The following is a 24832-nucleotide window of genomic DNA, read 5'->3' on the forward strand; positions in this document are numbered from 1 at the left end:
AGGAAAAAAGGAAAAAAGGAAAAAAGGAAAAAAGGAAAAAAGGAAAAGGAAAAGGAAAAGGAAAAGGAAAAGGAAAAAGGAAAGAAAGAAAAGAAAGAACGTTTGGGAAGGTGCTCACCTCTTTGCAGAAAAACCAGCATGCCAGTCACGAAACGCTCACACACAGACACTCCAGACTACTCGGAGCTTGCCCGTGACAAAGGACAAAAACACTGCAAGCACGCCCCACGGGGCACACAGACACGGTCACACGTGGGCGTCGGCTCTCGGGCCCTCTGTGCTCTTGCTGTTACGAACGGTTTTCAGGACTAAATAGACCTAAGGGTGCTGGGTGTTCAAGCTCCATGAAAGTTTCAGGCTCCTCCCTTTGTTTTCCTTCAACGACACTACTTCTTTCTCTCCAATTAATAATAAAAGTAAAACAAGCTAATGCCTATGATGGGGGGGGCGGTGGGCAGAAGGTTAATATTAGCTAAAAGGAATACGACTGATTCCCCTCCAAGGACAAAGAAAATAATCAGGCCGTATGATTAGAAAAACAGTGTAATTCAAAGCATTTCATGCTTGAAGTTAACATCCACACCAGGCAAAAATGGAGAAGAGCGCCCGGAACCTCTCAGACACTGAAGTTCCACCACCCGTGGGAGGAAGGGCCCCTCCTCCTCCTCGCCCTGCTGCCCATCGGAAGGACAGCAGAGGCCCGCCAGTTGCGGGGACGGGCTCTGGGAGCAGCACCGGCGTGTCTGCACCCTATCTATAGAGAGCCCTACTCAGCAGGCCTCTCGGAATCGCTGCCGCCTTTCTCCTTCCTCCACAATGGGCCAGTTCAGCAGCAACAGGTTTGCAGAGGGAAGCACGCGCCTCCCAAGACCGCAGACCCAGGGCTTGGTCCCTGCCTACCCCCCAGCTAACAGACACTCGTCACACCGACCAACCTCTGCTAGTTCCGGGTCACACTAAGGTTTAGGTGGACGAAGACTAAAATATCTGAGCCAACGTCTGCAAATCTGTGTGCCCCCTACGGGGCACACCGTCCCTGGAAGCTCGGTTCCGTGTGTCTGCAGAGACTGCCGTCTCCGCGAGGTGCACACACACGTGCTGGAAAAGCCCGCGGGGCCCCTCGAGGCACCCAGTTACCTAGCAAGTGAGCGGTCAGAGGCTCTGCTCCGTGGGCAGCAGCTTCAGGCTCTTCTGCAGGGTCTCCAGAGAGCCCGCTCACAGAGCCTGCAGCCCACCACGCCGACAGCAGCCTGTCTCCGGGTGGCGTGGGGTGTGATTTTTATGCCTGGAGACTCCCCAGCGGACGTGGAAGTGCATTAAGGACTGACCCTGATGAATTATTCGCATGGCTGAATTCATCTATCTGTCACGCAGTAGCCGCCGTCCACAATATTAACGACTCTGCATGTTTGATCACCGTGATACAGACTCTTTCCATCATCATTAGGAACGGGGAAGGCCCCAGCCTTGGGCGCCAAGCCAGGTCAGTAAAACTTTCCATGAGGAAAGATTTTGTTCTCTCCCAGAGCAGCCTGGGCTCGGGGACGAGGGGGAGCAGAGCGGGGGGCTCAGGGCCCGGACTTGGGCAGACAAGATCCTGGCTGCCTGGTCCACCTGCTTGTTGTTTTAATGACATGGAGACTTCTGGAAACCCGAGCGCTCCTGGCGGGGGCTGAAAGGGCTGATTGTGGCGGAGGCTGCAGGGCGGTCGGGGAGACAGCGGCGGCTAAAGTGCAGACACACCAACGCCTGGCCAGCAAGCGCGTCACTTGCAAAGCTCGAAGGAGGTGCTCTGTTCCAGCCAACAGTTGCTCTGCCTGTGTGGGTCCCCCTCACATGAAGTCTGGGACCAAGCCCGTGCGCTTCAGGCGTGTTTAGAGTACCTTTCCAGCAAATGCCGTACACAAGACCATGCCCCGTGACGTGTGCGTGCACTGTGAACTGCCCACATGCACACGTCCGTGAATGAAAGGACAGCCTATCACTGCAAGAGCTGTAGTCACGTAGTTCGGTTCCGTACACGGCCACTCACAGAAGTCACACCACAGGAATTGCTCACTGGAGCTTTTACGGCCTCGTTTGAAAATCTACATTTAAAGTAACAGGGGGCCCATAAAACGACTCTTTTAAAAACGTACGCTTGTGGTTCTGCCACGATTGAGAAGTCTAAATTGAGAGTTTAAGTCTTGTGAGTGTTGTTGGACCAAAGAATAAATTGTAACTGGTTTATTTATGGGCCAAATACTTTTGAAACAAAACTGGAGAATAGACACAACTGAAAAAGAGAGAAATCCTAAAAAAAAAGCGGGGGTTCATTTTCAGGCAAGTTGTCTTATGCTTATGTTCTTCCTTAGGAGAAAGAGAAGCCTGGAAAGTGGACCCTTCCGCGTTGGTGGGGGTCCCTCGGCAGAGGCGGCGGCACCCCAGGAGCCGCTCCCGCGTGAACCAGGCTGGTCACAACCGCTCACGTGCCCCAAGTGCCCCGGCTCTCTGCCACGGCACAGAACACCCTATCCTCGCCTTTTCCATTCTGTGTTCCTGGGAAACAAAAAACCCAAATGCTACTCCAGTGTGGAACCCCAAACCGCCACCAGGACTTCTGGACGGTGGTTTGGATGGAGCCGGCGAGCACATGCCCGACAGAAATGCGTAAAGGTCAGAGTGTCACACTCTGGCTGTGGCTTCCGTCCTGCGCATGGACGGACTCCAGAAACGTCGCTGCTTTGGAGGGCAAGGCCAGGTGGAGCGCCTGCCACCTGACTGTTCACCACGGGGGCTGGCCCTCGCTGACCGGGCCCTGAGTCTCTCCCTGTGGCTGCTGGAGAGCCGTGTGTGAATCCCGTGTGCAGCCCCAGCCCCTGGGAACCCGCAGAGCCCGCGTGCCTCTGGGAGAAGGACGCGGCTTCTCCAGCAGGCCGTCACGGGGCCCGAGGTCCTGCTGTCCCATCGCTGGTGTTCCCAGGAAGTGGGCCCTGCTCCTGACCCGAAGCCGCCCCAGCCTCCCGCCTCTGCTCGCCGAGCGGCGTGCGGAAGGAAGCCTTTCATGTCGAGGCCACTTCAAATCCACGGCGTCTCATTTTCTAACTTAGTTTTTTGCTACGGTTTCCATTTCTGCAAATTCAGACCTGAGCCACAGAGGGAAGACCCGGGCCCTGTGCCACCTGCCGTCACCGCAGCCTGCCGCCGAATCCGCGACACCGCCTCACACACCAGAAACGCCCCTCGGAGCAGCTCACTGACCACATGTCAGCAGGGTGGGCGAGGAGGATGAAAGAGGCTGAGACGTCCAATAGCAGAAGGAGCTATGACTTCAGCAGGGGCAGCACGCCCGCTCCAGAGAGGCTCCTGTGGGCTGAGCCGGCGGGGGGCGGGGGGTGGGGGGGGGCTCAGATACGCGACGCACAGGCCCTCCGCCCCGCCCCTGCCCCCGCCCCAGGTCCGCCCTGGTGGAGGCGGCCCCCTCCCCCACCCAGGCGGTTTGCAGGTATTCTCCAGAAACTTCCTCTGCCCAGAACGAGCATGGGCTTTGACGCTGCCTGGTTTGGCAAGTTCTTCAAAAACCCCGATCATGCGGACTATTACAACGGGGGGTTGGCAAAGGATCAGATCACTGGTGCCAAGTCAAGTCCCGCAGGCTTTCCAAGAGCATCCCAAGGTAAGGCCCACACCACCCGTGACACCTGCGAATCCCTCCCATCAGCCCCGTCAAAAGGGCGCCAGTTTGAACCCACCCCCAAAACTCCCTCGGAATTCGGGTGGGGAGGCTGGGAGCTCAGGGTCAGGCCTTTATCCTGCATTAAACAGTTTCCCAAGGACTAACTTGGCGCAGACCACATCCGCATCACCCTCGTGAGAGGGTGCGTCCTAAGTCCCAGGGTGCCAAGGTCAGCTGATAGAGTCACCTAGCCTCTCACGAGGACATGACGCTTTGTCTTTGCTCCCACAGCAAGAAACAGCCAGGCCCGGTCTGCATCCTAACTGCCTGTGGACTAGGGGCTCCAGCCACTCGGACAGAGCAATGAGCGCTCTGTCCACTTTCCTGACGGCGGACAGACGCCCAGCACAGACCATGTGTGTGTTCTGGCTGTGGGGAGAAGGCCCAGCACCCCCCACTTTCCGTGGTCACCTTCCGGGCACGGCCATGCAGCCTCTGGGCCTGGGGGCCGTACTGCAGGGAAGCCTGAGCCAGCAGGAGGCTGGGTGCTCCCCACTGGCCTCCCTCAGCCTCAGGAAAGGCCGCTTCCGGGGCTGCTGGCCATCCCCACCCACACCAGCTCTAGAGCACACACGGGGGGGACGTGTTATGGCCACTTCCGTAAGGGGTCCACGGCTAGCAGCTCGAGGCTTCCGCTGGGACCCGCTGAGCAGCACCGGACTGGCATGGGTGTGTGTGCGGGGCGACATATGCACGCTCACATAAACACATCATCCCCTTCCGACCGAGCCTTCTCCTGCACTTGCCTTAACCACAATCCGGGTTCGGACCAAAAAATAAAAATAACAAACAGCAATAAGCATCTCTCGTAAATGCTCTCATGAGCTAACACTGAAAACCTCTGTTCACACCTGGTCTGGGATTACAGGGCCTTCTTGGAAACAGGGCCCATAATTCCAGCCCCAAATCGAGGCGGAGAGAACCTCTTTGCACGCAGGCTCCCTGGGCCTCAGAACCTATGCCCGGGGGGCCCCAGGACCACAAGCATGGCCGGGAAACACCGGCGGCCCCGCGGCGGCTGCCAGCTCAGGGGGCGCTGAGGCTCAGAGCAGGAGGTGAGGAGACACTAGTGGTCTGGAAACAAGACCATGCTCCCGGGGAGACCGAGGCGGAAGGTCGGGGGGCGCGGAGGAGGGCAGAGCTGTTGGAAAGTGAGCTCACGACGTGGGCGGAGGCGTGGGACCCTCCAGTCAGGGTGCAGCATACAGTGAACGCGGGTGTCCACCACCTCGGTGGCAGGAGCACCAGGGTGGGTGTCGGCAGGTGCCCGGGCGGGAGTCAGAGCCGGGAGCCAGCGGGGAGGTGGTGCTCCTTGCAGAGAGCAGCTCCGGAGCCCTGCTCCTCGAGCCAGCACGGGATGCTACACTGCGAGGCTGACGGCCGCACCCCTGCAGGCGAGAGGCCATGCTGCGGGCTGTGCGGCCAGTGGCCCACTGGACCGAAGGGGCCCAGAGACTCGTGGGGGCCCTGGCACCTTCTCGAGGGCAGATCCAGCAGCTGTGGACTCACCCGGGGCCGGACACCCCATCACACGCACCGCGTGCGCCTCTCCCACCCTTGCAAGGCTGCCTCTTACCACAACACACTCGGGGCAGCAAGACAGACCAGAAGGCCTGCCGGGCCGGTCACCCGGGCTCGCCTGAAAGCGCCGCAGGCTTGGCCGGGACCAGGAGAGGAGCGGCGCACATGCTCCTCGGGCCCGCCCAGCCGCTCGCGGGGCCGCCCCACAACTCCCAGGGACAAAGCTGAGCTCGCGGAGGGGCCGGGCAGGGAGCACGGCCGCTGTGGGCCTGACCTCAGGGGACGGAATCCAAAACAGAAGCTGAAGCTGCTGAGGTCAGCTGTGGACCCCGAGTGTGGTCCAGGAAGCTGCTGAGTTCTGGGGTGTCCCTGAAGGCCTGTCGGGGGTGGGAGGGAACCCACAACACAGGTTCCAAGCACGTCTCCAGGCTCAAGGGTTGACCATCCATGGAACAAAAATATCCGAGAGCTTGCAGCCCCCAGTTAGGGACAGAGAAGCCCAGGACCGGCCCCGTTTTCACCCCCATGGATGGGAGTGTGAGAAACCCCGAGCACAGGAGCCCTTGTCCAGCCTGGGTCACTGAGCCGAGGGCGATCGCTAGGGGCCAGACGCTGCGGCCGGGAAGGTTTCCATGTCTCCTGGCCACCCTGACCCGCAGCTTGCGGGGACGGGCCCGTACGTGCCGCCCCCTTCTGAAACAGCCGCTTCAGGAGCGAACACTCTTCCGAAAACACTCCTCACAACACCAGGGCCCCAGGGAAGCCCGCAGAACTCAAACAGCGGAAATGCGACGTTTAAGGGGACAGCTGTAATAGGAGAAACGAGCCTTCAACGCTAAAGGAGGCTGCAAGGCCCCGACCCCAGAGGGTGTTTCAGGGAGGCTGGGGGCCGTGTGTCCAGCACTGTCCTGGACTCTCACCCCCACCTGAGTCCAGCAGCAGGGGAGATGGGCATCCGGCCCTGGAAAAGCTCACCCCAGAGAGACGGGTAGCGCCAACGACGGGGGCCCCGGCTCCTTGCACACGATCCACGTGGGCCCCACAAAGGCGCGGACTGGACTGACCGTCCTGGGCAGCTCAGGGGGCCTCTGGTCACAGCGCTGATCTGCGAGTACTCAGGTGACCAACGTGCGAGAGGGCCGCCCGCCTCCACGCAGCTCAGGCGGCACCTCATCCCACAGGCGGGCACAACTCTGTGGGGTCAGTGTGCCAAGAACAACAGGCTGTCATCAGCTGTTTTACGGACTCGGACGCCTACACCACGTGGCCTGCCTGCAGGTGTGTGGAGAGCGCTCCTGCTGGACCATCCTGACCGTGCGTGTTCGGCTGCGTTTCTGCACCGAGCGTGCCCGTGCGCTCTGGGGGTGAGGTCCCACACGGTGGGATTTAAGTCCCAGTTCGGGGCCGTCCTGTGGCTTACTCTCCTTCCCCGGGGCGCCTGATGGGCGTCACAGCGCCGCATGGAGGGAAATGTTAACCACCTTCAGCTAAGCCACTATTTACAAATCATTCACTCAACCGGCGAAGCTCTTACGACGCTCGGAAACAAGCAAGCCGGACCCGGAGCCACGTGCCAGGACGGCCTCCTCTAAGAGACCCTGTTGGCTCGTGTGGGGCGACGCTCCGTGCAGCGTTGGTCCCGCGGGTCTACAGCCCCAGGCTCCGTGGGACTCCGCCGAGGCGACGGGGCAGAGCCACACTGCCAGGAGCTGCCGGGCGCGCCCCTCCGCCAGGTGGCTAATGCGCACACCCCTCCTTGTCACGCTCGCAGACACGGCGCCAGGCTGCGTGTGCACCTAAGGCCACAGGCACTTACCGTCGTCCAGGTACAGCTGGTCCAGCTCCTGAGGCTCTCGCTTGACCGTTACGGGAATGGGGGCCAGACTATGATTACTGTCCTCATGCACCTCGGGCAGCAGCAGAGGCCGGGGGGCTGCGGACTCGCTCCTCGGAGCCTTCGGCAGTCGGTGCTGCTGGCGGCCCATCTCGGATGGGTGGGTAGGGCTGCAGGACTGCAAACAGGTCGGCTCTTGGGTACCGGACGGTGGTGAGGAGGAGGGGCTGTTGGGACAGAGAGCTGGCTGGTGGCCCGGGGGACAGCTGCGGCTCAGCTGTGGACTCACCTGTGGTCGCAGCAGGGCGGGAGGCGGCTGCTGGGGGGGGCCGGGGTGCACGCCCACGGGTCTCGGCGTCTCCGGAACGGTGAGGACCCCTCCGGCCGGCCGCTGAAGTCCGAGGTGACCGTGGCCCGGGCTGGCCATGCCCTTGCTGTAGGTGGCGGAGGAGAGGTCGTGGAGCTTCGGGCTGGTGCTGGGGGGCGGTGACACCATGGTGCTCCTCTGTGGACAGGGTGGGAAGCCGGCCACCAGGCAGGAGCCCGGGTCAGGCGGCATCACCAGCTGCTGGCTGTAGCATGGCTTGGGGAGCGGGCTCGGGCCCTGGCTCATTGGTCCACAGGTCAGGGCAGGCTCGTAATCATCGGTGGGCTCTGTTTTTATGGTAGGAGCTGCAAGAAGCAAAGAAGTTGAATAAACACAGGCTGCAGATGGGCGTGATGGACGGGGCGGGCTGTGGCCAGGGCACCCTTGGAAAACAAACAGCGTCCTGACTCAGTCCCCGTGTGTCTCCGCCTGGTTCCCCCACCCAATTAAGAGGAGGGCGTGAGTCACCGTCTCCAGGAAGCTGCAGCTGGTTCTAATACTGAGAACACTGTTTTCCTTGGAATCCCCCCCAGCACTAATGTGCTATAAAAATCCATTTGCAAACTGCAGTAGAAGCTTTGGACCCAAGGGCCCATGGATTTGTAGTAATCAAAGCAAAAATTTAACTTGGATGTACGACCGCGTTTCTCCTGCTACTGACGCCCTATCTGATAAACGTCTGCACATTCGGGGATCTCGAGCACGCACCAAGATGGCGCGGAGATGTCCATAAAACCCGGGAGAAACAGTACTCGGCGATCGCGGTGGGGGGGAAAACACGCCCACCTGGGCTCCCCGTTGCGTCTGCTCCTCACAGAGGAGCTGCTTACGACAGGCCGCCCCAGCTGCGCAGCCCCGGGCCTCCTCCTGTCCGCCCTCCCCGGGAAGCGGGGCTACAAGGCAGACGGCAGTAGAGGGCCCGTCCGACCCTCCACCAGCGGCCCCGCTTCGAAGGGAACGTCGGTCGGACTACTGGCGGGCGTGCGGGGGGGTTTTCGCAGGACCCGCGGTCTCCCGGGGCGTCTCCTGCCCCCGCGCATCTCGGGGCCCCGTGTGCTCGCCTGTGGACGGAAGTGCGCTCTGAGTCACTGTTCCCAGCACACGGGGACGCCACACCGGGCACCGCGCCGAAGGTCTCGTGGGTAACGGCTTGTCTCGAGAACCCCCCACCCTGCTGCTTCCTGTGGCGCCGACGGGTGCGTGGCGGCCTGGGGGCCTCCTACGTGGGGCCCCAGGCTTCACCTTAAATAAAGCAAAGCCCGTCTACGCCATGACCTCCGCCGGCAGCCGCGAACAAGGACCAGGGGCGCTTCCTACCCAGGAGGTCTGCGCGGAGCCAGCGTTCCCTCACGTCCAGCTCGAGGGCGGCGCCTGGGCTCAGCGACCAGCAGGCCCCTGGGTGTCTAAGTCCCCCAGAATCACCAAGTCCTAGCACCCAGCTCCTGGGGCTCTCCACAGGATCGTTCTCCTTTGCTCTGCCTTTGTGGGGGCAGGTGAGCCCCATGGGGAGCAGCAGAGCTGGTCTTCACACCAGGCACCTCGGGTGTGGGCTGGTCTGCATCCGCCGCGTGGCCCCCACAGGGTCCGCTCATTGCCAGGAGGGACCCGGGCACCCACACCACTCTCGTGCTCCTTCGCTGGGAAAGGGGTTTCTCTCTCTTTCCTGGGACTAGGGGGTCAGGGCTCTGGTTGAGGGCGAGTCCCAGCAGAGGGCTGTCCAGAGAGAAATCCTGTTGGCTGCAGAAGGGACCTGAGAAGAGCTCGCTGTTCCCTGGGTGGCGTTTTATCACCATGCGTCCATCATGCATGCTCTGCATCAGCTGACTCGGGTCTCGGGGAAGAGCCAGGGCCACCGAGGACCCATGTGCGTGTCCAAAACAGCTAGTCTTGCTCCTTACGGAGGCCGCAGCGACCCCAGGCCCCAGCGGAGGGCATGCACCTGGCTCGGGGCAGCAGCGCACCGGGGACTACGGAGACTCCCAGGCTGCGCCCCACCTGGGGGGCAGTGTGTCCCTGGGCTCCGACGTCTGCGTGCAGAAACGCTGTGGCCGTGTCAGGTGGCCCCCAGAAAGCCCCCGTGCTCCCAGGGACTTTCTTCCAACTTCCAATCCACCCAGCAGTGACCAACGCGGACCCTAGAGCTGCCACAGCCTGCACGTTTCTGCTGTGAAGCCCCCATCCCAGGCCGTGGCCTCCAGCTGGGCTGCCCTCCTCAGCGAGGCTCTGCCAGGTGGGCCCCGTGCTCTGTATCCACAGACAGGTGGAGCGCAGAGGTGGACATCCCCATGTTGAGCTGAGCGCAGAGCTGGGACCTGCTCATCTTACACGAGAGACGCAGCCGTGCAGCAGCCGGAGGTGTCCCCCCACCCCGGGGTGACCGTCCCTGCCTGTTGCCAGCACGTTGAAAATCCAGAAACAGCAGAGGGGACGAAGTCAGCCCCTAAGAGGCAGACGGGCCTGCACCTTCTGACGGGGCCCCAAGGACCCCTGGCCCCCACACATCCCCCATTCACAAGACACTAGGGCGAAGTGCGGGCAAATGGAATGGTGAAGGTTAACTTCTAAATTAGTTTGGTAATTTTCAGTTTGTGATTTTAGGGATATATATACGTCTGGCAGATTAAACTGAAACCCTTCTGGGATTCCGTCTCGCTGCACTGGATTTCCAGCCAGGCACGTGGGCCAACTCGTCTCTCTCATAAGGTGTCCCCTGAGCTCTTTAAAAACTCCTAAAAAAAAAAAAAAAAAAAGGGCGCCTGGGTGGCTCAGTCGTTGAGCGTCTGCCTTCGGCTCAGGTCATGATCCCAGGGTCCTGGGATCGCGCCCCGCATCGGGGTCCCTGCTCAGCGGGGAGCCTGCTTCTCCCTCTCCCACTCCCCCCGCTTGTGTTCCCTCTCTCGCTGTGTCTCTCTCTGTCAAATAAATAAAATCTTAAAAAAAAAAAAACAAACTCCTACCCGTCCACGCGCACGCACGGCCGGGAAACGCCCGCACAGGGGATTTACCTGGCACGCAGCGATGGTGCGCCCAGCGAGCGGCCAGAACCAGCGGTCCCAGGCGGCGGGTCAGAGGCTGCTCGCCCTCGCTGGGCAGGAGTGAGCAGGCGTAGGCCCCCTCGTGCACGCCCTGCGGCCTCTGTTGTTTACGACGTGTTTAAAACTGCCCAGTGGCACCGGCATGAACTTCCACGTCACGGGGCTCCCTGGGACCCTTTCTGGGAAAGTCCCCACAGCACAATCTCGCAGAGCCTCCGTGTGGGCCCACACCCGCCACCGAGGGGAGGACACAGGACACGCGTCCCCTTCCAACGGCCGGTGTGGGGGCACGGTGCCCAGTCGTGGCAGAGCCGACGCCGTGAGGCTGGACCCCAGCCCGCCCAGACCCCCGGGTGCCGCCGAGCTGGGCCTTCTCGGAGCAGATGTCCCCACGAGGTGGGCCGGACCTCTGCCTGCAACCCTGGGACAGTCGCCCTCGGGGAATAAACGCGGGGGCCCTTAACTGACATAGTGACCACTCTGCAGCTCGGGGGCCCCCCAGGGCGGCAGGTCGTAAGCCACAGAGAAGACAGGCCCCGGTGACTCAGGGCCAGGTGCTGGGGTCACAGGACGAGCCAGCTGACTGCAGGCAAAGGGCAACACACACAGGAGCGCCAGGGCCTGGGACATGGGCTAGCCTGGAAAACAGCGTCCGCTGCCCCCGTGGCCCCCACAGAAGCTCAAAGGCACGAACATGCGGCGTTTAAATTGGATTTCTCGTGTGGACTTCAAAGGGAACGAGCAGCATCTGTGTAAATCAGAACCAGCGAGAACATGCCTGTTTCTTATTAGCGAGGGAAGAAGGAGGCCGCGTCCTGCGCGGGACTCGGGCGGCGCGGCGGGGCCTCGTCCACGGCCCAGAGCAGCTTCCTTCCAGACCTGGGGCTTGGTGTGACGCAATGTCTGGTTCCCTCCCGGCCATCCACTGCGCCGGTCTGGGCAGGAGGGATGGTGACAGGAGCCCACGCCCCTGCGCCAGCCGCGAGTTTATAATCCAGATTTATTACAGCACGCAAACGTGTGAAAGATTAACGCTAATCTTGAAGGCGACTGCCGCGTACAAAGCCTGTTCTCATGGAAAAGGTGGGGTGCCCTCCGTGCCGAGCTGGTGTTCGCCCTGAAGGGCTCGCGCTTGGCACAGCGGCTGTGTTCTGGGGAGACAGCATGTATGGAGGAGGCGGGGAGGTGTCCCCTCAGCTCCCAAAGCTACGCGTCCTGTCCTCGGTCAAAGGGCAGCTGACCCAGGGAAGGGCCTGGTCCCTCAGCAGGGACCCCAGGCCCCCGGAGCCGAGCCGCCTGCAGACGAAGTGGCAGCAGAAGCCTGTCCCCGAGGATCCCCATGCCACCCACAGCCCCTACAATGGCCGTCTGTGGGCCAGAGAGCATTCCAGAACACCCTGGCCTGGCTCGAAGAAACCCCACATCTGGCGCATGGGCTCCATCCCCCACGGCAGTGGCTTCCCATCCCCGTGAGCAAAGCAGAGCCCCTCTTGGGAGCCCCAGCCGAGGTCGGGGGGCTCACGGCAGGGCCGGCTGCCTTTCTGAATCGCACTGACTTGGGTTCAGGGGCCTCGCGGTTCACAGATTTGGGCTGTGCGGCTGCGTCAAGGTGATCAAGAAGAGTGTGCTTTGCTCTGCAGGGCTCCGGGCCCGGGGTGGACACCCCACCCCACCCCATTTGCACGTCCCTTGCAACTGAGTGCATGCAGCACACACACCCGGCCGGGCTCAGTCTCCCCAGGATGGCCCGGCCTTCGGGTTAGCAGCTGCCTCTCACACAGGGATGCCATGCAGGTGGTGAATGGCACCGTTGGCTATTTTCACAGGGGAGTGGGACGGAGCCAGCCAGAGGCCCTGGGCTGATGGCGACGCAGCCCCAGGCCTGTAGTGGGACCCAGGAGCAGGGCCTTGACCCCAGGACCCTGCCTGGATGCAGACGGCCGTGGTGGCCAGGACCAACTCCCACAGGTGGCCCAGAACGAGGTGATGGGATTCCTGCCTGGGGGTGCTCACACCGTCCCAAGGCCTGTGGGCTGTTACAGATGCATGTGACCGCCATCCTCACGCACACAGGTGGACACCGCCCCCTCTTACACGCGTCTATCCCTCCTGTGTCTTCCCCGTGTCCTGCCCGTTGTCAGACACATCCTGTCCTTTGCTGAAGGGCCAAGTCGAGCAATTCAATTTCGACATGCTGTTTGGGCCAACCCTCCAGCCCAGCGGTGGCCCAAGGCCTGAGGTGAGTGAAGACAAGCATTCTTCCATTTCTAATGGAGACGTCTGGGGACTGGGCCCCACTGAGCACCAGCACCACACACATCCCACTGTTTTCTCTAGAAAACCACGACGGCACTCAACAAACACGGAATGCCAGACCGTTCTGCGAGTGCTGGACTTCAACACGTCCACGATCTTGTGGCCCCAGCGCCCGACATGGAGCCCAGATCCCGATTAACACAGGAGTATGCGACTGTAAAGAATTCTCCAGTTCCGGGTGCCTGGGTGGTTCAGTTGGTTGGGCGACTGCCTTCGGCTCAGGTCATGATCCTGGAGTCCCAGGATCGAGTCCCGCATCGGGCTCCCTGCTCAGCAGGGAGGCTGCTTCTCCCTCTGACCCTCCCCCCTCTCATGTGCTCTCTCTCTCATTCTCTCTCTCAAATAAATAAATAAAATCTTAAAAAAAAAAAAAAAAGAATTCTCCAGTTCCAAAGCTGCGTGAGCAAAAAGCACACATTTCCATCTGTGTCTTTTCTTTCAAACGTGCTGTGTCCGGCACACACAGACAGACCCCAGCCACAGCTGGGGATGAGACGTCCGTACCTTGGGGAAAGTCACCACTCTGTCGCCCTGAGCTTTCTGCCCGGAGGCCCGAGTCCTGCAGAGACCCGCGGACTGCAGGGCCCTGAGGCCGTGGAACCCCCATGGGCCTGTGTCCCTGGCCCCAAAACAGACTCACATCTACCCAGCAGATGGCGAGGGATACATACGAACAGTCCACGTGCCCCCGTGTCCAAACCACCATCTCCAGCCCTCAGGGGGAGAAGTAGGGGGCCAGGAGTCAGGGTCCCGCTCCTTGGTCTTGGACAAGCCACGGACACTGCTACTGACCAGATCATGTCCCTCAAATCCAGAGGCTGAAGGCCTAACTGCACTGTGGCTTTATTTGGAGACAAGGCTTTGGGGGTAATTATAGCTAAATGAGGTCCTGGGGGAGTAGGGGCCCTGATCCTACAGGGATGTGGTTTTGGGAAGAGGAAGAGAGAGATCTCTGTCCACCACGTGAGGATCGGTGGGAAGGTGGCACCACCCCCTGGAAGCTGCCCTTCCCAAATCCAAGCCACTGGCCCTGAGCTCGGGGACGTCCGGCCTCCGGATCCGAGCACGGCTCGGATCCTGACACGCTTCTTCTGCAAGAGCTCCAGGTCCGCTGATCGGAACGCATGCCGAGGTGCCTGGGATGCGGCCGGAGCTGCCCCCGCCACTCCCGTCTCCCCGTACACACACACTAGCCCTCCCCAGGTACCCTGCTCAGTCCTGGACAAAAGGCGTTTTGTTCTAAACCCCCGAGAACAAAGCTCAGATTGTTTTCTGTTTGTTGCATGACATTAAAGCCCCGGTTTTACCACCAATATAAACACCCACAATGATAACTTCAGGGCATGCCTTTTTAAATAACGAGAAAGGAAAAGTAGTAACTGGAACCACCCCAACTACAAGCCCCGAGGGGCGAGGCCGCATCGTCTCTCCGCATCCAGAGCCCAGAGTGAATTCCAGGGCTGGTCTGGGGCGCAGGCACCAGGAGGCAAGTGAATGCACACGGAGGGCATTTCAACTCGGGATCCTGTCTCTCTTCCTTTGGGGACCTGCCCCTGTCTTTACCACACAGCTTAACCAGCATCCACGCCGAACACGCCAGGTTTCCAGCAAGGCCCGATCTCCTGGGGTCAGGGGTCGCAGTGGCGTGGCCATTCCCACTCTGTGTCCTGGCTCCACATCCTCGAGTGACAGAGGGTTGGCAGGTGTCAGGGACAGGGTCAGCTCCCCATCTGGGCACCAGCCCCCATCTCCTCCGGGATCCTATACAAGAGGAGCTAGGACCCACGGAGACTGACTGCAGACCATAGTCAGAATGGGCCACATGTGCCAGGAGATATATCGAGCATTTTCATCTGATAATCGCCAAAACTGCCTTTGAAGGGGACGAGATTCACGGTCCTGGTGCGTTGGCTCCAAGCAGCCGCTCTGAGGGTGGGGATTCTGGGCACAGCCCCGGGGACTGTGCCTCCCTGATAGCTGGTGGGCTCCCGGGGGACGGGATGCCCACCTGTGTGATACAGTTGTCAAGTCTTCGCCACGCACGTCCCTGTGTTTGGTGGCCCATGGCCCCCCACCCCCTCAGCCCTCCTCAGACTGCACAGATGCCCCCAGCATCCCCCCAGACAGGCTCCTGGTGGAGTGAACCTCTCCACTGTTTCCCCAGCAGGCCGGACTCCTGCTCTTTCACATGGGCTCAGACCCAGGCTCCCCGTCCCGCAATCTGCTCTGCTGTAAGTTCAAAATCCTCTCCCCGCGGTCGGGACGCCACGGTCTGCATGTGCTGGTGGCCAAGGCGTCGGACTGCGGGGCACCGGGCAGCCTGGGAGGGAAAAGCGACTCCACGTCTCCTTCCCAGGAGCCCAGCTTCTGAGCCCTGGGGACCTCTCACCCCCGGGGCCCACAGCCTACAGTGGGGTCGGCACCATGCAGACCAGCGGTAGAAGCCTCGTCCAGAAGGTGATGCAAGAAACGGTCTCCACCCAGCGTTACAGCATCTCGCCCACGCAGGAGGAAGCCGGCCGCCTTCCCGAGCCCGGGGATGGTTCCTGAACCCCTCGCAGGCTCCTCCTGCGGCTGGTGGGGACACAGCCCCCCTCACCTCTACACGTCAGGTTGACGATGGGAAAGGGAAATTAAGGCACGGGTCCCCATTTTCTGGCTAAAATAGCAAGACAGTCAGACTTACTAAACAAAGTGTACGTGGGTCGTGTGAGGCTCTAAGGAGGAGGAACGTCAGAGCGTCTCACCGGACAGCGCTCACCGCCGGGCGTGAACCCTGCTCCCACCGCCGACACACTCACTTGTGGTACGCTTATCCCACAGCTGAGCTCACTCGAGGAGAATGTTCCAGAATGTCCATGACCACTGACCACAGCAGGACTGCAGGCGGGCGTCCCGAGGTCATGGGAAGCCCTCTAGGCCCGCAGGCAGCTTCCGCGTGGGCCAGGGCCATGTTCTCCTTGCCTAGTACCCCTGCCTGCCTCCCGCCTGACTCTGTTTTGTCTTTAGAAGGGAGTCGGGGTGGGCGGAAGTCCCCAGGATGGACACCCCCTGGGCCACCTGGGCCGACTCGACCCCTCCACACCCATGGTCAGAAATGCGGCATAATCTGCTTTATTCGAAACCTGCAGGTCTTCTGGGACAGGTGAAGCTCCAGCACCCCGCACAGGAGGCTCGGGGGCGGTCTCAGCCTGGGGGCCCCGCTGTGGACCCCATGTGGCTCCCCAGATGGCACCTCTACAGCTCCTGTCAGGCGGGGTGAGAACGCTCACTGGGCAGGGCCTTGATGCATCGAGGACCACGAGCTTACACGCCTCGCGGCCCTCTCCAGGAGAAATACAGGGCGCACCATGGAACACGGTGCCCTAGAAACCATGGCCTGCACGGGACCAAGCTCGCTTGCTCATCCACAGGAGCAGGCGCCCGGGTGAGGCCTGGCCCGGGGGAGCCTGTCCAAGGGCGCCCTCCCACCCAGCTCGGGCAGGTGTGCCGTGTGGATCCCCGAGGCACAAGCCTCCCCAAAGCCTCTCCCGACAGCCTCACTACTCAGCATCTGTACTGATTTTGTGGAGGTCATCACCTTGGGATGAAACTTTAATGCAAAGGTCTCAGAAAAGCGAGGAGGCCTGAAGCTCAAGAGAACAGGCAGACCCAGAGCTCGCTGTGAAGATGAGGCCCCTGGAACGATGGGCAGGATTCCACCTGCACACCCAGCCGCCCCTCGAGAGCTGGACGCGCGCACAGAGCTGGAGCGAGGACTGGACTGGCCTGGCCGTCGGCCCGCAGGCTGCTCCGGGCCGGCTCTTCCTGCCGGCAGCCTCGGCTCTGGGGTCTGCTGCTCGGGGAACCCAGTGCTGGCAGCCAGGCCCGACACCTCGGCGCTGGGGATACTCTTGTTTCTGGACTAAATGGCGCAAACAGAAAACAGAGAATCTACCCATCTTTCCACCTCTTGAGGTCTGTGTGTCTTCTGTCAGCTCCCTGTCTCACGAGGGCCACGCATGTAAGTGCATGTTTATGCGGCGGTGAGCAGGGACGCACAGAGCTCCACTCCTCCAGCTCGCTCACGCTGGGCCCACAGAGCCCGTCCCCACCAGGCGTGGCCCCACCATGGAGCACCTGCCCTCCCTCCCGGCGGGTGGAGGTGGTTCCTTCCCACAGTCCGAGAGGGTTTGTGAGCGGGAGCTGCCCCACACTGAGGACTGTGTGTCCTGTCCACGAAGATCGGACAGGCCCCCGACAAAGCTATGTCCCCAGAGCCATGCCCGACTGATCCTGGGGATGCCCCAGGACCCTCACCTGCTCAGCTGTCAGCAGACAGGCCCTTCTGGGAAGCCAAGGGAGAACAGACACAAAGACGTACTCTCCAAGACTTGGTCATGTGTCATGATTTATTTTCTCATTTTGAGACAGACTTTGCAACCTAACTGTGAGGCTCTACTTGCAATATCGTGTTCCTTCCTGTCTGAGTTCCTGCCCCTGCCTGCTGGTCCCAGGCGCCGGGCGGCCATCGGGAATGTGAGCCCACGGAGCCACAGCTGACCGACGCTCTGCCCCCGGAGCCCGGAAGCCGCCGCCCAGAGCTCTGGTTCTGCTCCACCCTCACTCAAGCCGCGGAGCTGGGGCGGCTGTGGACCGCTCCTGCTGTGGACAGAGTCTGTCTCCAGGTCGGCACCCGGGCGCCCACAGCCCAAACGGAGACAGGATGTTCTCCTTGCAGAAGACTGCATTTAGGCACAAGCAAAAACAGCGACAGACAAGCAACAAGAAAACCCCTCTGGCTCCTGCCGTGCACCTTGCAGCATCTTCCGGAATCACACCAAAGGTTTTCACTGCTGCCTTCAGCGGCTGCCCCGGGATGCCGGGCGGGCAGTGACTCTGTTCCGCCTCTCATTCAGCCGGAAACGTGTCCCCCATCAAACACTGGGCCAACCCCTTAGAGCGGTGAGGGAGCCCAAGTGTCCTGGGCCCCACTACGGACCAGAAGCCGAAGACGGAAGCCAACCGGAGCCTGTGGGCCCTCCATGCTCGGCCTCGTGGGCCTCGTCCAGGCCGACCGCTGACAATTACGCTGAAACGGGCGGCCCCTCAGACGGCGGATGGTGTGGGTAGAGGGCGAGGTGGGCATCATCCCGGGCAGCTGAGGTCAGTTTGCCTGCTGGGACCAGAAGTGGGGAAGGCGACTGGAGGGTGACACAGGGGTGGCCCCCACAGGCCCCCAAGCAACAAACACTTTGATCCTCTCACTTTCAACGCCTACACTCCCAGGGGCCGCGTGGGGGCAGCGACGGTCCCTGCCTTTCTGTGTGAGGGTGGCCTCCCGGGGCATTGCCTCATGGGGTCATACCTCTGAGGACCACAGTGTGTCTCCCACCATGAGGAGAGGCGGTCCCCATCGTCATCTGCACCCACAGCTAATTTTGATGGAAAACCTAAAAGGGCACTTGACTTTACATATTTGTACATGAAAATGAATTTTACGGGTAGGGTTTAAGTGGATTTACTTCCAAGGCCTTGCACATATCAACGGCACGTTTAATAACCTTGAAAAGAACCTGTTGTTGGAAAACGCAGGACGGACCCCTGAGCCAGACGCAAGCGCACCTGCGAAGGGACCCACCACCCAGGTGAGCACGGCAGCACCTCACAAACAAGGCCTCCGAGAAGAAGGAGCATACCACAAACAGCTCAGAACCCGCCTGATGCTTTCTAACCAACCATCCCTGCCAAGCTATCGTCCACACGGCACGTGTCTTTTGACTCCGAGCTGACAATCCGGTGTCCGGGTGGGAGGCTCAGCCTGGCGCAGTACGTGGGGGACTCTCTAAGCAGTGTGCCAAGACGCGGATGCGCAGGCGCTAAGCACGCAGGTCTCTGTACCTGCTCACGCCTGGGTGGGCCTGCTGAGTGCACGGTGAGGACAAACACCAAACTGAAAACCAGACACACGAGTTCTAATTTTTTCATTCGTTCTCTTGTTTATTTTTAAAACCACATAAGGGTTGTCTTTGCGATTCAGCCACGATGTCAGATGCCGGCCGAGGTCCCTGCTCTCGGGAGCTTACAGTCTAGTGGTGCGTGGGTGTGGTTCCAACCCCCCCACCCGCCCCGGCAGGCCAGACCCGAGACCAGCCACCCCAGGAAGCCAGGGCAGGGCCGGGGCGCTCCCAGGGGCCGGCGGTGGGGATGCCTCAGGCGCTCAGGGGTGGGAGCAAATCTCAAGGACAGAAGTGTGGATGACGCAGACACCTGATGGAGGCAGACGGACTGGCCAGTGCTCGATGGACAGACTATGTCTAGGGAGGAGCATCACCTACAGACAGGGGATCCACGTGGGGTATGGTTTAGAGCATGGGTGTGAGGAGCAGGACAGAGAACAGTGTGGGGGCGGGGTCCCGGGGCAGACAGAGAGGTGGTGACAGGGTCCTGGGGCAGATGAAGAAAGTGGTGACAGGGTCCCGGGGCAGATGGAGAAGGTGGTGACAGGGTCCCGGGGCAGATGGAGAGGGTGGTGACGGGGTCCCAGGGCAGACGGAGAACGTGGTGACGGGGTCCCCGGGCAGATGGAGAACATGGGGACGGGGTCCCGGGGCAGATGGAGAACATGCGGACGGGGTCCCGGGGCAGACGGAGAAAGTGGTGACGGGGTCCCAGGGTAGATGGAGAACGTGGGGACAGGGTCCCGGGGCAGACAGAGAAGGTGGTGACAGGGTCCCGGGGCAGATGGAGAACATGGGGACGGGGTCCCGGGGCAGACGGAGAAGGTGGTGACGGGGTCCCGGGGCAGACGGAGAGGTTGGTACTGGGGTCCCAGGGCAGACGGAGAGGTTGGTACTGGGGTCCCAGGGCAGATGGAGAACGTGGTGACTGGGTGCCAGGGCAGACGGAGAGGGTGGGGACGGGGTCCTAGGGCAGAGGGCAGTCAGGCCCCTGTGGGGTGAGGCTGCAGCATGTGATTCCCACTGCAGGGCAGGGAGACAGGATGGCGCATGCACAGCCCTCAGCACCCCTGTATCTTAGTAACATGTTCTTGGGGCTCAGTGTCCCCTCCTGTAGGAGGTGCAGGTCACAGGCCCTCTCCCGCCAACACGGGAGAGTGTGTGTTACCGCTCGGTGCAGGGACTGCAGAAACATTAATGTGAGAGATATTTTCTAAACTGCTTTAAAAAGCAATTTTTCTTACAAAGCCTGGTTTTCTTTAAAACATTCAATTTTTGGTCAACCATGTTTGAAGTTTAATTAGGACAAAATCATTACATTTTCAAAAAATGACTAAATATTTTCTCTTGTAAGATATATTGCCCCTCATTCCACGAGCAGATGGGATGGAGCACGTTGCAGAGCACGCACGCCCAGGAGGGTCACAGAACACGAGGACACCCGACCCCGGCGGGAGCAGCTCACATGCACACAGTCCTTTTCTGCAGTCCTAGCTTGCGTCCCCTCTCTTGAGGTGGTGACTTTACAAGATCGCATTACTCCAATCTTCAAAGGCACAGCTAACATTTGCCCAGAAAACAGTTAATTCTGATATCAACGCAGATATTCTAGGCCTTCCTACGATCTAGTCTATTTTGTAAATGACACCTTACGGTTAAAGAGAACTAAATCCTCAGAGAATCTTGATTTTACCAAGAAAGCAACGTGGCTGGTTTTGCAATAGTTTTTAGTGTATAACTAATTTCCCTCTTAAATTATATGAATCTCCTAAGTTTTTAGAACAGCTACTGTACAAAAAGATTATTGGCAGAGCTGAGCTGACACAAAACACAACTGAACCTGGGATGACAAGCGATCCCGTGCTCTCTGAGCGCATGCCCCGGCCCGCGAGGCAGAATGCCAGGCGATACTCTGAGGACAACGCGGAGCACATTTATTTTCTACTAGTTCTGGGGGTAAAAAAAAAAACACCTTAAGAAGCAGAAAAGGCAAACTGATTTCCCTAAGTCCTAAGCATTTATCCTCAAAGTGTATAAACAGTCTCAGCGAGGACAGTATTTAGTTGAGTAAAAGGTGCTCGGGCCTGAAAGCCTCACGGTCACAGGGAGATGCGATTATTCACGGAAAAATGGGAGGTGGGGCATTAGCAGGAGCACAGAAATCGTTAATGTTAGTTAATGACCACATCAAGCACTAGCCTTTAGGCTCAATAGCATAGATTTATTTCTAAAGGCACCTGCAAAATAATTGTAACTATTTGCTTTTCCACCCTAAACAACTATAGAATTTAAACACACACCTAGACCACCTCAGCTTTTGAGCACAGAAGGGCTGTACTTTTTCTCCCCCGGGCTGTTCTATATTTGCAAGCAGCCAGCAAAACGGTCAGTAATTACCCCAATATGCAGCCCCCACCCACAGCAGTAATAAAGGGAAATACACGGAAAGCTTCACTTCTTTTTTTAAGAATTGAGGACACGGTCTTGCTAACAGGATGATAACGCAGCTTAAACCTACAAGGCAACCACACTGTTCCATGGCGACAGCATCTCGGCATTCCCGTGTCTTTTAGAAAAAGTGCCCCCTTGGTTCATTTTCAGTGCTTAAGGTTAGAAAGAGAGCGTTACCGTTCGCAGGAAGGTAGGTGAAGTGCTGGTACTGACTTCTCTTTCTCTTCCCGTTGCAGACATAGAAGCTGACTTGCACGGGGCTGGTTATTCTCTGGTTGCGGAAAGGCGGGATCTCGACCACCAGCGAGTTCTGGTGAGAAATGGCAGAGAGGAGGGAGAGGGTGAGAGGCTCAGAGACGACGCGCCCGCGCGGCCCCTCCAGAGCTCCCTAGTGGTGAGCAGCTCCCCGGTGGCCATCCCAGCCGCTAAGGAGAAGCTGCCCACAGACAGCCTGCCTGTGACGTGGGCGCACGTGTGTGCAGACTGAACCTGCCAGGCCCACGTGGGCAGCCTGAGCACCCGGAGCTGACGGGTGGTGTGCGCTGGGGGGCGGGGGCAGCAGGCTGGCTGGGGGCTTCCCCTCAGATGCCACCGACTCATCCCCGAGCAAAGCCTCTGGTGCTCATCTGAGGGCAGAATGGCCACGCGGCAGGAGAGGTCCTCGAAAGACCCCCATGTGTCTGTCTGCCCAAACCAAAAGGGCCAGTGACCTCTGGAAACTAAAACAGTCCCACATTGGGCTCACAGATGGAGCAGTGAGCACCTGTTCAGGTAATGCGGTGAAGACCCAGGGGAGGTGCTTCCTGGAGACGTGTCTCGGGGACCGGTTCTGTGACGAAGCCCCAACGCCCACCACGGCCTCCCAGATTCCCTCAAACGGAAGGTGGGTGAGCGCAACATGAGCAGACTGGGAGAGGGGTGGACAGTTAGAAAACAGGGCACAAACGGGGACAGGAGGGCTTATGGTGGGCGCTGTTAACCTCTCACAGTCTAAAGCACAGATTGGCAACCTTGTCACAAAAACTATCCTCCTTCGAGTACAGGTCTGAAGTAAGTCAGGTGGGACGCACAGCATTATGGGAGACACAGGCTGGTAGTCAGGCCGCCCGGGGCCCAGCCAATGTCGGTGTGCGCGGGCGCACCGCTCTGTGCCCGATGCCAGGGGCCAAAGTCAGGGGACAGGTCCCTACAGGTGCCCACGCTGTGCTCGATTTCGCACTGAGGGACAGGATTTCACATCCAAAATGTTTCTTCAATTTTTTTTTGTCCAATGATTTAAGTTAACAAGGAGAGAAAACAAGAAAAATCCATTGTATCAGGTTTTTGTCAAAGAAATTGTAGCTTATTACCCAGTTTAATAGCAAAATGGATTGAATCATGTTAGTAATGGAATCCTAAGAATGTTAAAACGAAACTGAAGAGAACTTTAGGCCCAACCTTTTCCTTTTATAGACAAAGAAACTGAGGCTCAGAAGCCTGCTGCTGAGGGTGCGCACCGACAGCAGGGCCCCTCTGGGCTCCATCCCCTGGGGCCATGCTTGCTCCAAAGCAGTTTCAGCGCTTCAGTGGCCACGTCCCATCTGGAAGAGGCAACGAGCCGCATCTCCTTCTGCCTGAGCATCTCGTCCCCTTAGCAAGAATAACCCTGCAGACATGGAGCTGATGGGGCAAAGGGCGGGTCCCATGGGGCGGGGGGGGGGGGCCATGCATGGCCAGGGCCAGGCTCCGGGCCGCTCTGCGTCTCTGCCTCACCATCGGCACGGGGAGCATGAAGGGCAGAGAGACTACGTCTGAGGACTCGACTACATGGAGAGGGCCCTGCAGGGGATGCCGGCCCTCCCCGACGGCGAGCCACTGTGGAACACAGAGTGCGTGGAGTCAGACCCCACAGAAGAAGTGAAGGGAAGACACAGAGAGGAAGAGGTCCTGCTTAAACAGAGGCTCAAAATAAAATGAGCCACAAGGAGCCATCAACAGGAGAGTCTGCAGGAAGTGTGTGCGAGGCGTCACACGGGCGGAAACAGGCGTTCCGGGCAGGCCAGTGCGGCCCTCGGACCGGGTTCGACTTTGTGGTTTGCTCTCTATGAATCCTAGGTGACTGGGGCCCTATTTTGATGCGGGCACAGGCTGATATGCTTTAGCTTTCCAAATAGATACACTGTGCTGTGCGTGTGTGGAGATGCAGGAAAGAAACTCAGTAACAGGACATCCGTCATCACAGGGAAAGCAGGGATTACAAACGGCACTCGACGCATCCACGCAACTTGCTTAAGAAACTCCCGTCTACACTGCTCACAACAGCCCAGAGACACGTGTACAGTACGATCCTGCTTTGTTTACAAAGCGCCTGGGACATAGTGAGTGCGCGTGTGTGCGTGTGGATGTGTGTACATGCACACACATGTGCACACCCCCACGCACACCCATGCACACATTCACACTCACACGCACACACGTACACAGACATGCACATGCACACACACACCGGGGAAAGCCTGGCAGGACCAAACGTTAGCGGGGGTAAAATTACACAAGGTGCCTGCTTTCTTTTTTATACTTTGTTGTATTTTCCAAATTTCCACAATGAATACCATACTCCTTTATGATTAGGAATAATACTTAAAAGTAAACCTCGATTAAGAGATAAGAAGGATGAATAGTACATCTAAAGTACATCCTCCTTCACACATACCATTATGTTCCTTTTAAAACCCCCAATTGTTAACTGTTAAGCTTCCGTTAAACTACACAACTATTTCAAGTAAAGGAGAAAGATCAGTGACACTCAAGCTGAGCCTGCAAACTGGGCAGGAGTTGTCTCAATACGGAAAGCGCCGGATTTCTGCAGCCTCTTCCCTGCGTGGGGGAGACGGGTGGGCCCCTCGTGGGCCGGGGCGCACGCAGGAGGCTGCTGGAGGCGGCCCGCAGCTGTCTGTCCTACTGACTGCCAGGTGCCTGTTTACGGCAAACCGGTGCGCCGGCTGAGCCAGGAGCGAGCGCCCCGTCTGGGGGCCGTGCTGCCCAGAGCCCCTGGCGCTTCCTTGGGGCTTCTCGGGCAGGCGGGAAACGGGACGGAACCCGAAGAAGCTCGCGTGTGTGCGTGTGAGGTCCCGAGCGCGGGAGGTGGCCTGGACATCACGGGAGGGGAGCAAGCTCCAGAGCACAGCCTTCCCCCTGAGGCCAGGGAGGGATCTTTTCCATCTGACACCCGCTGGATTAGAGCTTTGGGAAAGGAAGCTGAAGCCCCAAGTAGAGATGCTTCACCCTGATAGAGCCACCTGTGAGGACCCGGGCAGCCCCGGGCCTGCCATGAGTGAGCAGCCATCAGACGGCTACCTCCATGGTGGCCGGGGGTCCCCCTCGTGACTCAGAGCCCCACCAGCCGCAGGGCAGAGATACCTACCTAACGGCGTCAGAAATCCCACCACCCAAAGGCTCCCTGTGCACCCCGCTGCAACACCCCAGGGCCCCCGGGAGCCCTGAGAAAACAGTATGTTCCTGCCCTGAGTACTATTTCTGAGTAAGCCAACTTCCCATTCCCCTGCACTGTCAGAATGGCCACACATGCCCGTCCACAGTCAGTGGGCTGAGCTAGGGGCCACACACGCCTGTCCGTGGTCAGCAGGGTTAGCTAGGGGCCACACACGCCCACCC

General features: G+C 59.5%; 1 protein-coding gene across 4 annotated transcripts in view; it reads right to left on the reverse strand.

Annotated features, from left to right (window-relative positions):
* Positions 1-24832, reverse strand: part of NFATC1 (nuclear factor of activated T cells 1) — a 104077-nt gene that overhangs the window by 22626 nt on the left and 56619 nt on the right. For 2 of the 4 annotated variants that reach the window (XM_044921058.1, XM_044921055.1), the window contains exons 8-9: positions 21356-21488; positions 7053-7742 (exon numbers count right to left, since the gene is read on the reverse strand). In XM_044921058.1, the coding sequence (XP_044776993.1) occupies positions 7053-7742; positions 21356-21488 (823 nt within the window). The remainder of the gene's footprint in view (positions 1-7052; positions 7743-21355; positions 21489-24832) is intronic. The other 2 variants (XM_044921056.1, XM_044921057.1) reach the window with 2 other exon arrangements.

The sequence above is a fragment of the Neomonachus schauinslandi genome, chromosome 14, assembly GCF_002201575.2.
Source record: "Neomonachus schauinslandi chromosome 14, ASM220157v2, whole genome shotgun sequence".
Classification (NCBI taxonomy): Eukaryota; Metazoa; Chordata; class Mammalia; order Carnivora; family Phocidae; genus Neomonachus; species Neomonachus schauinslandi.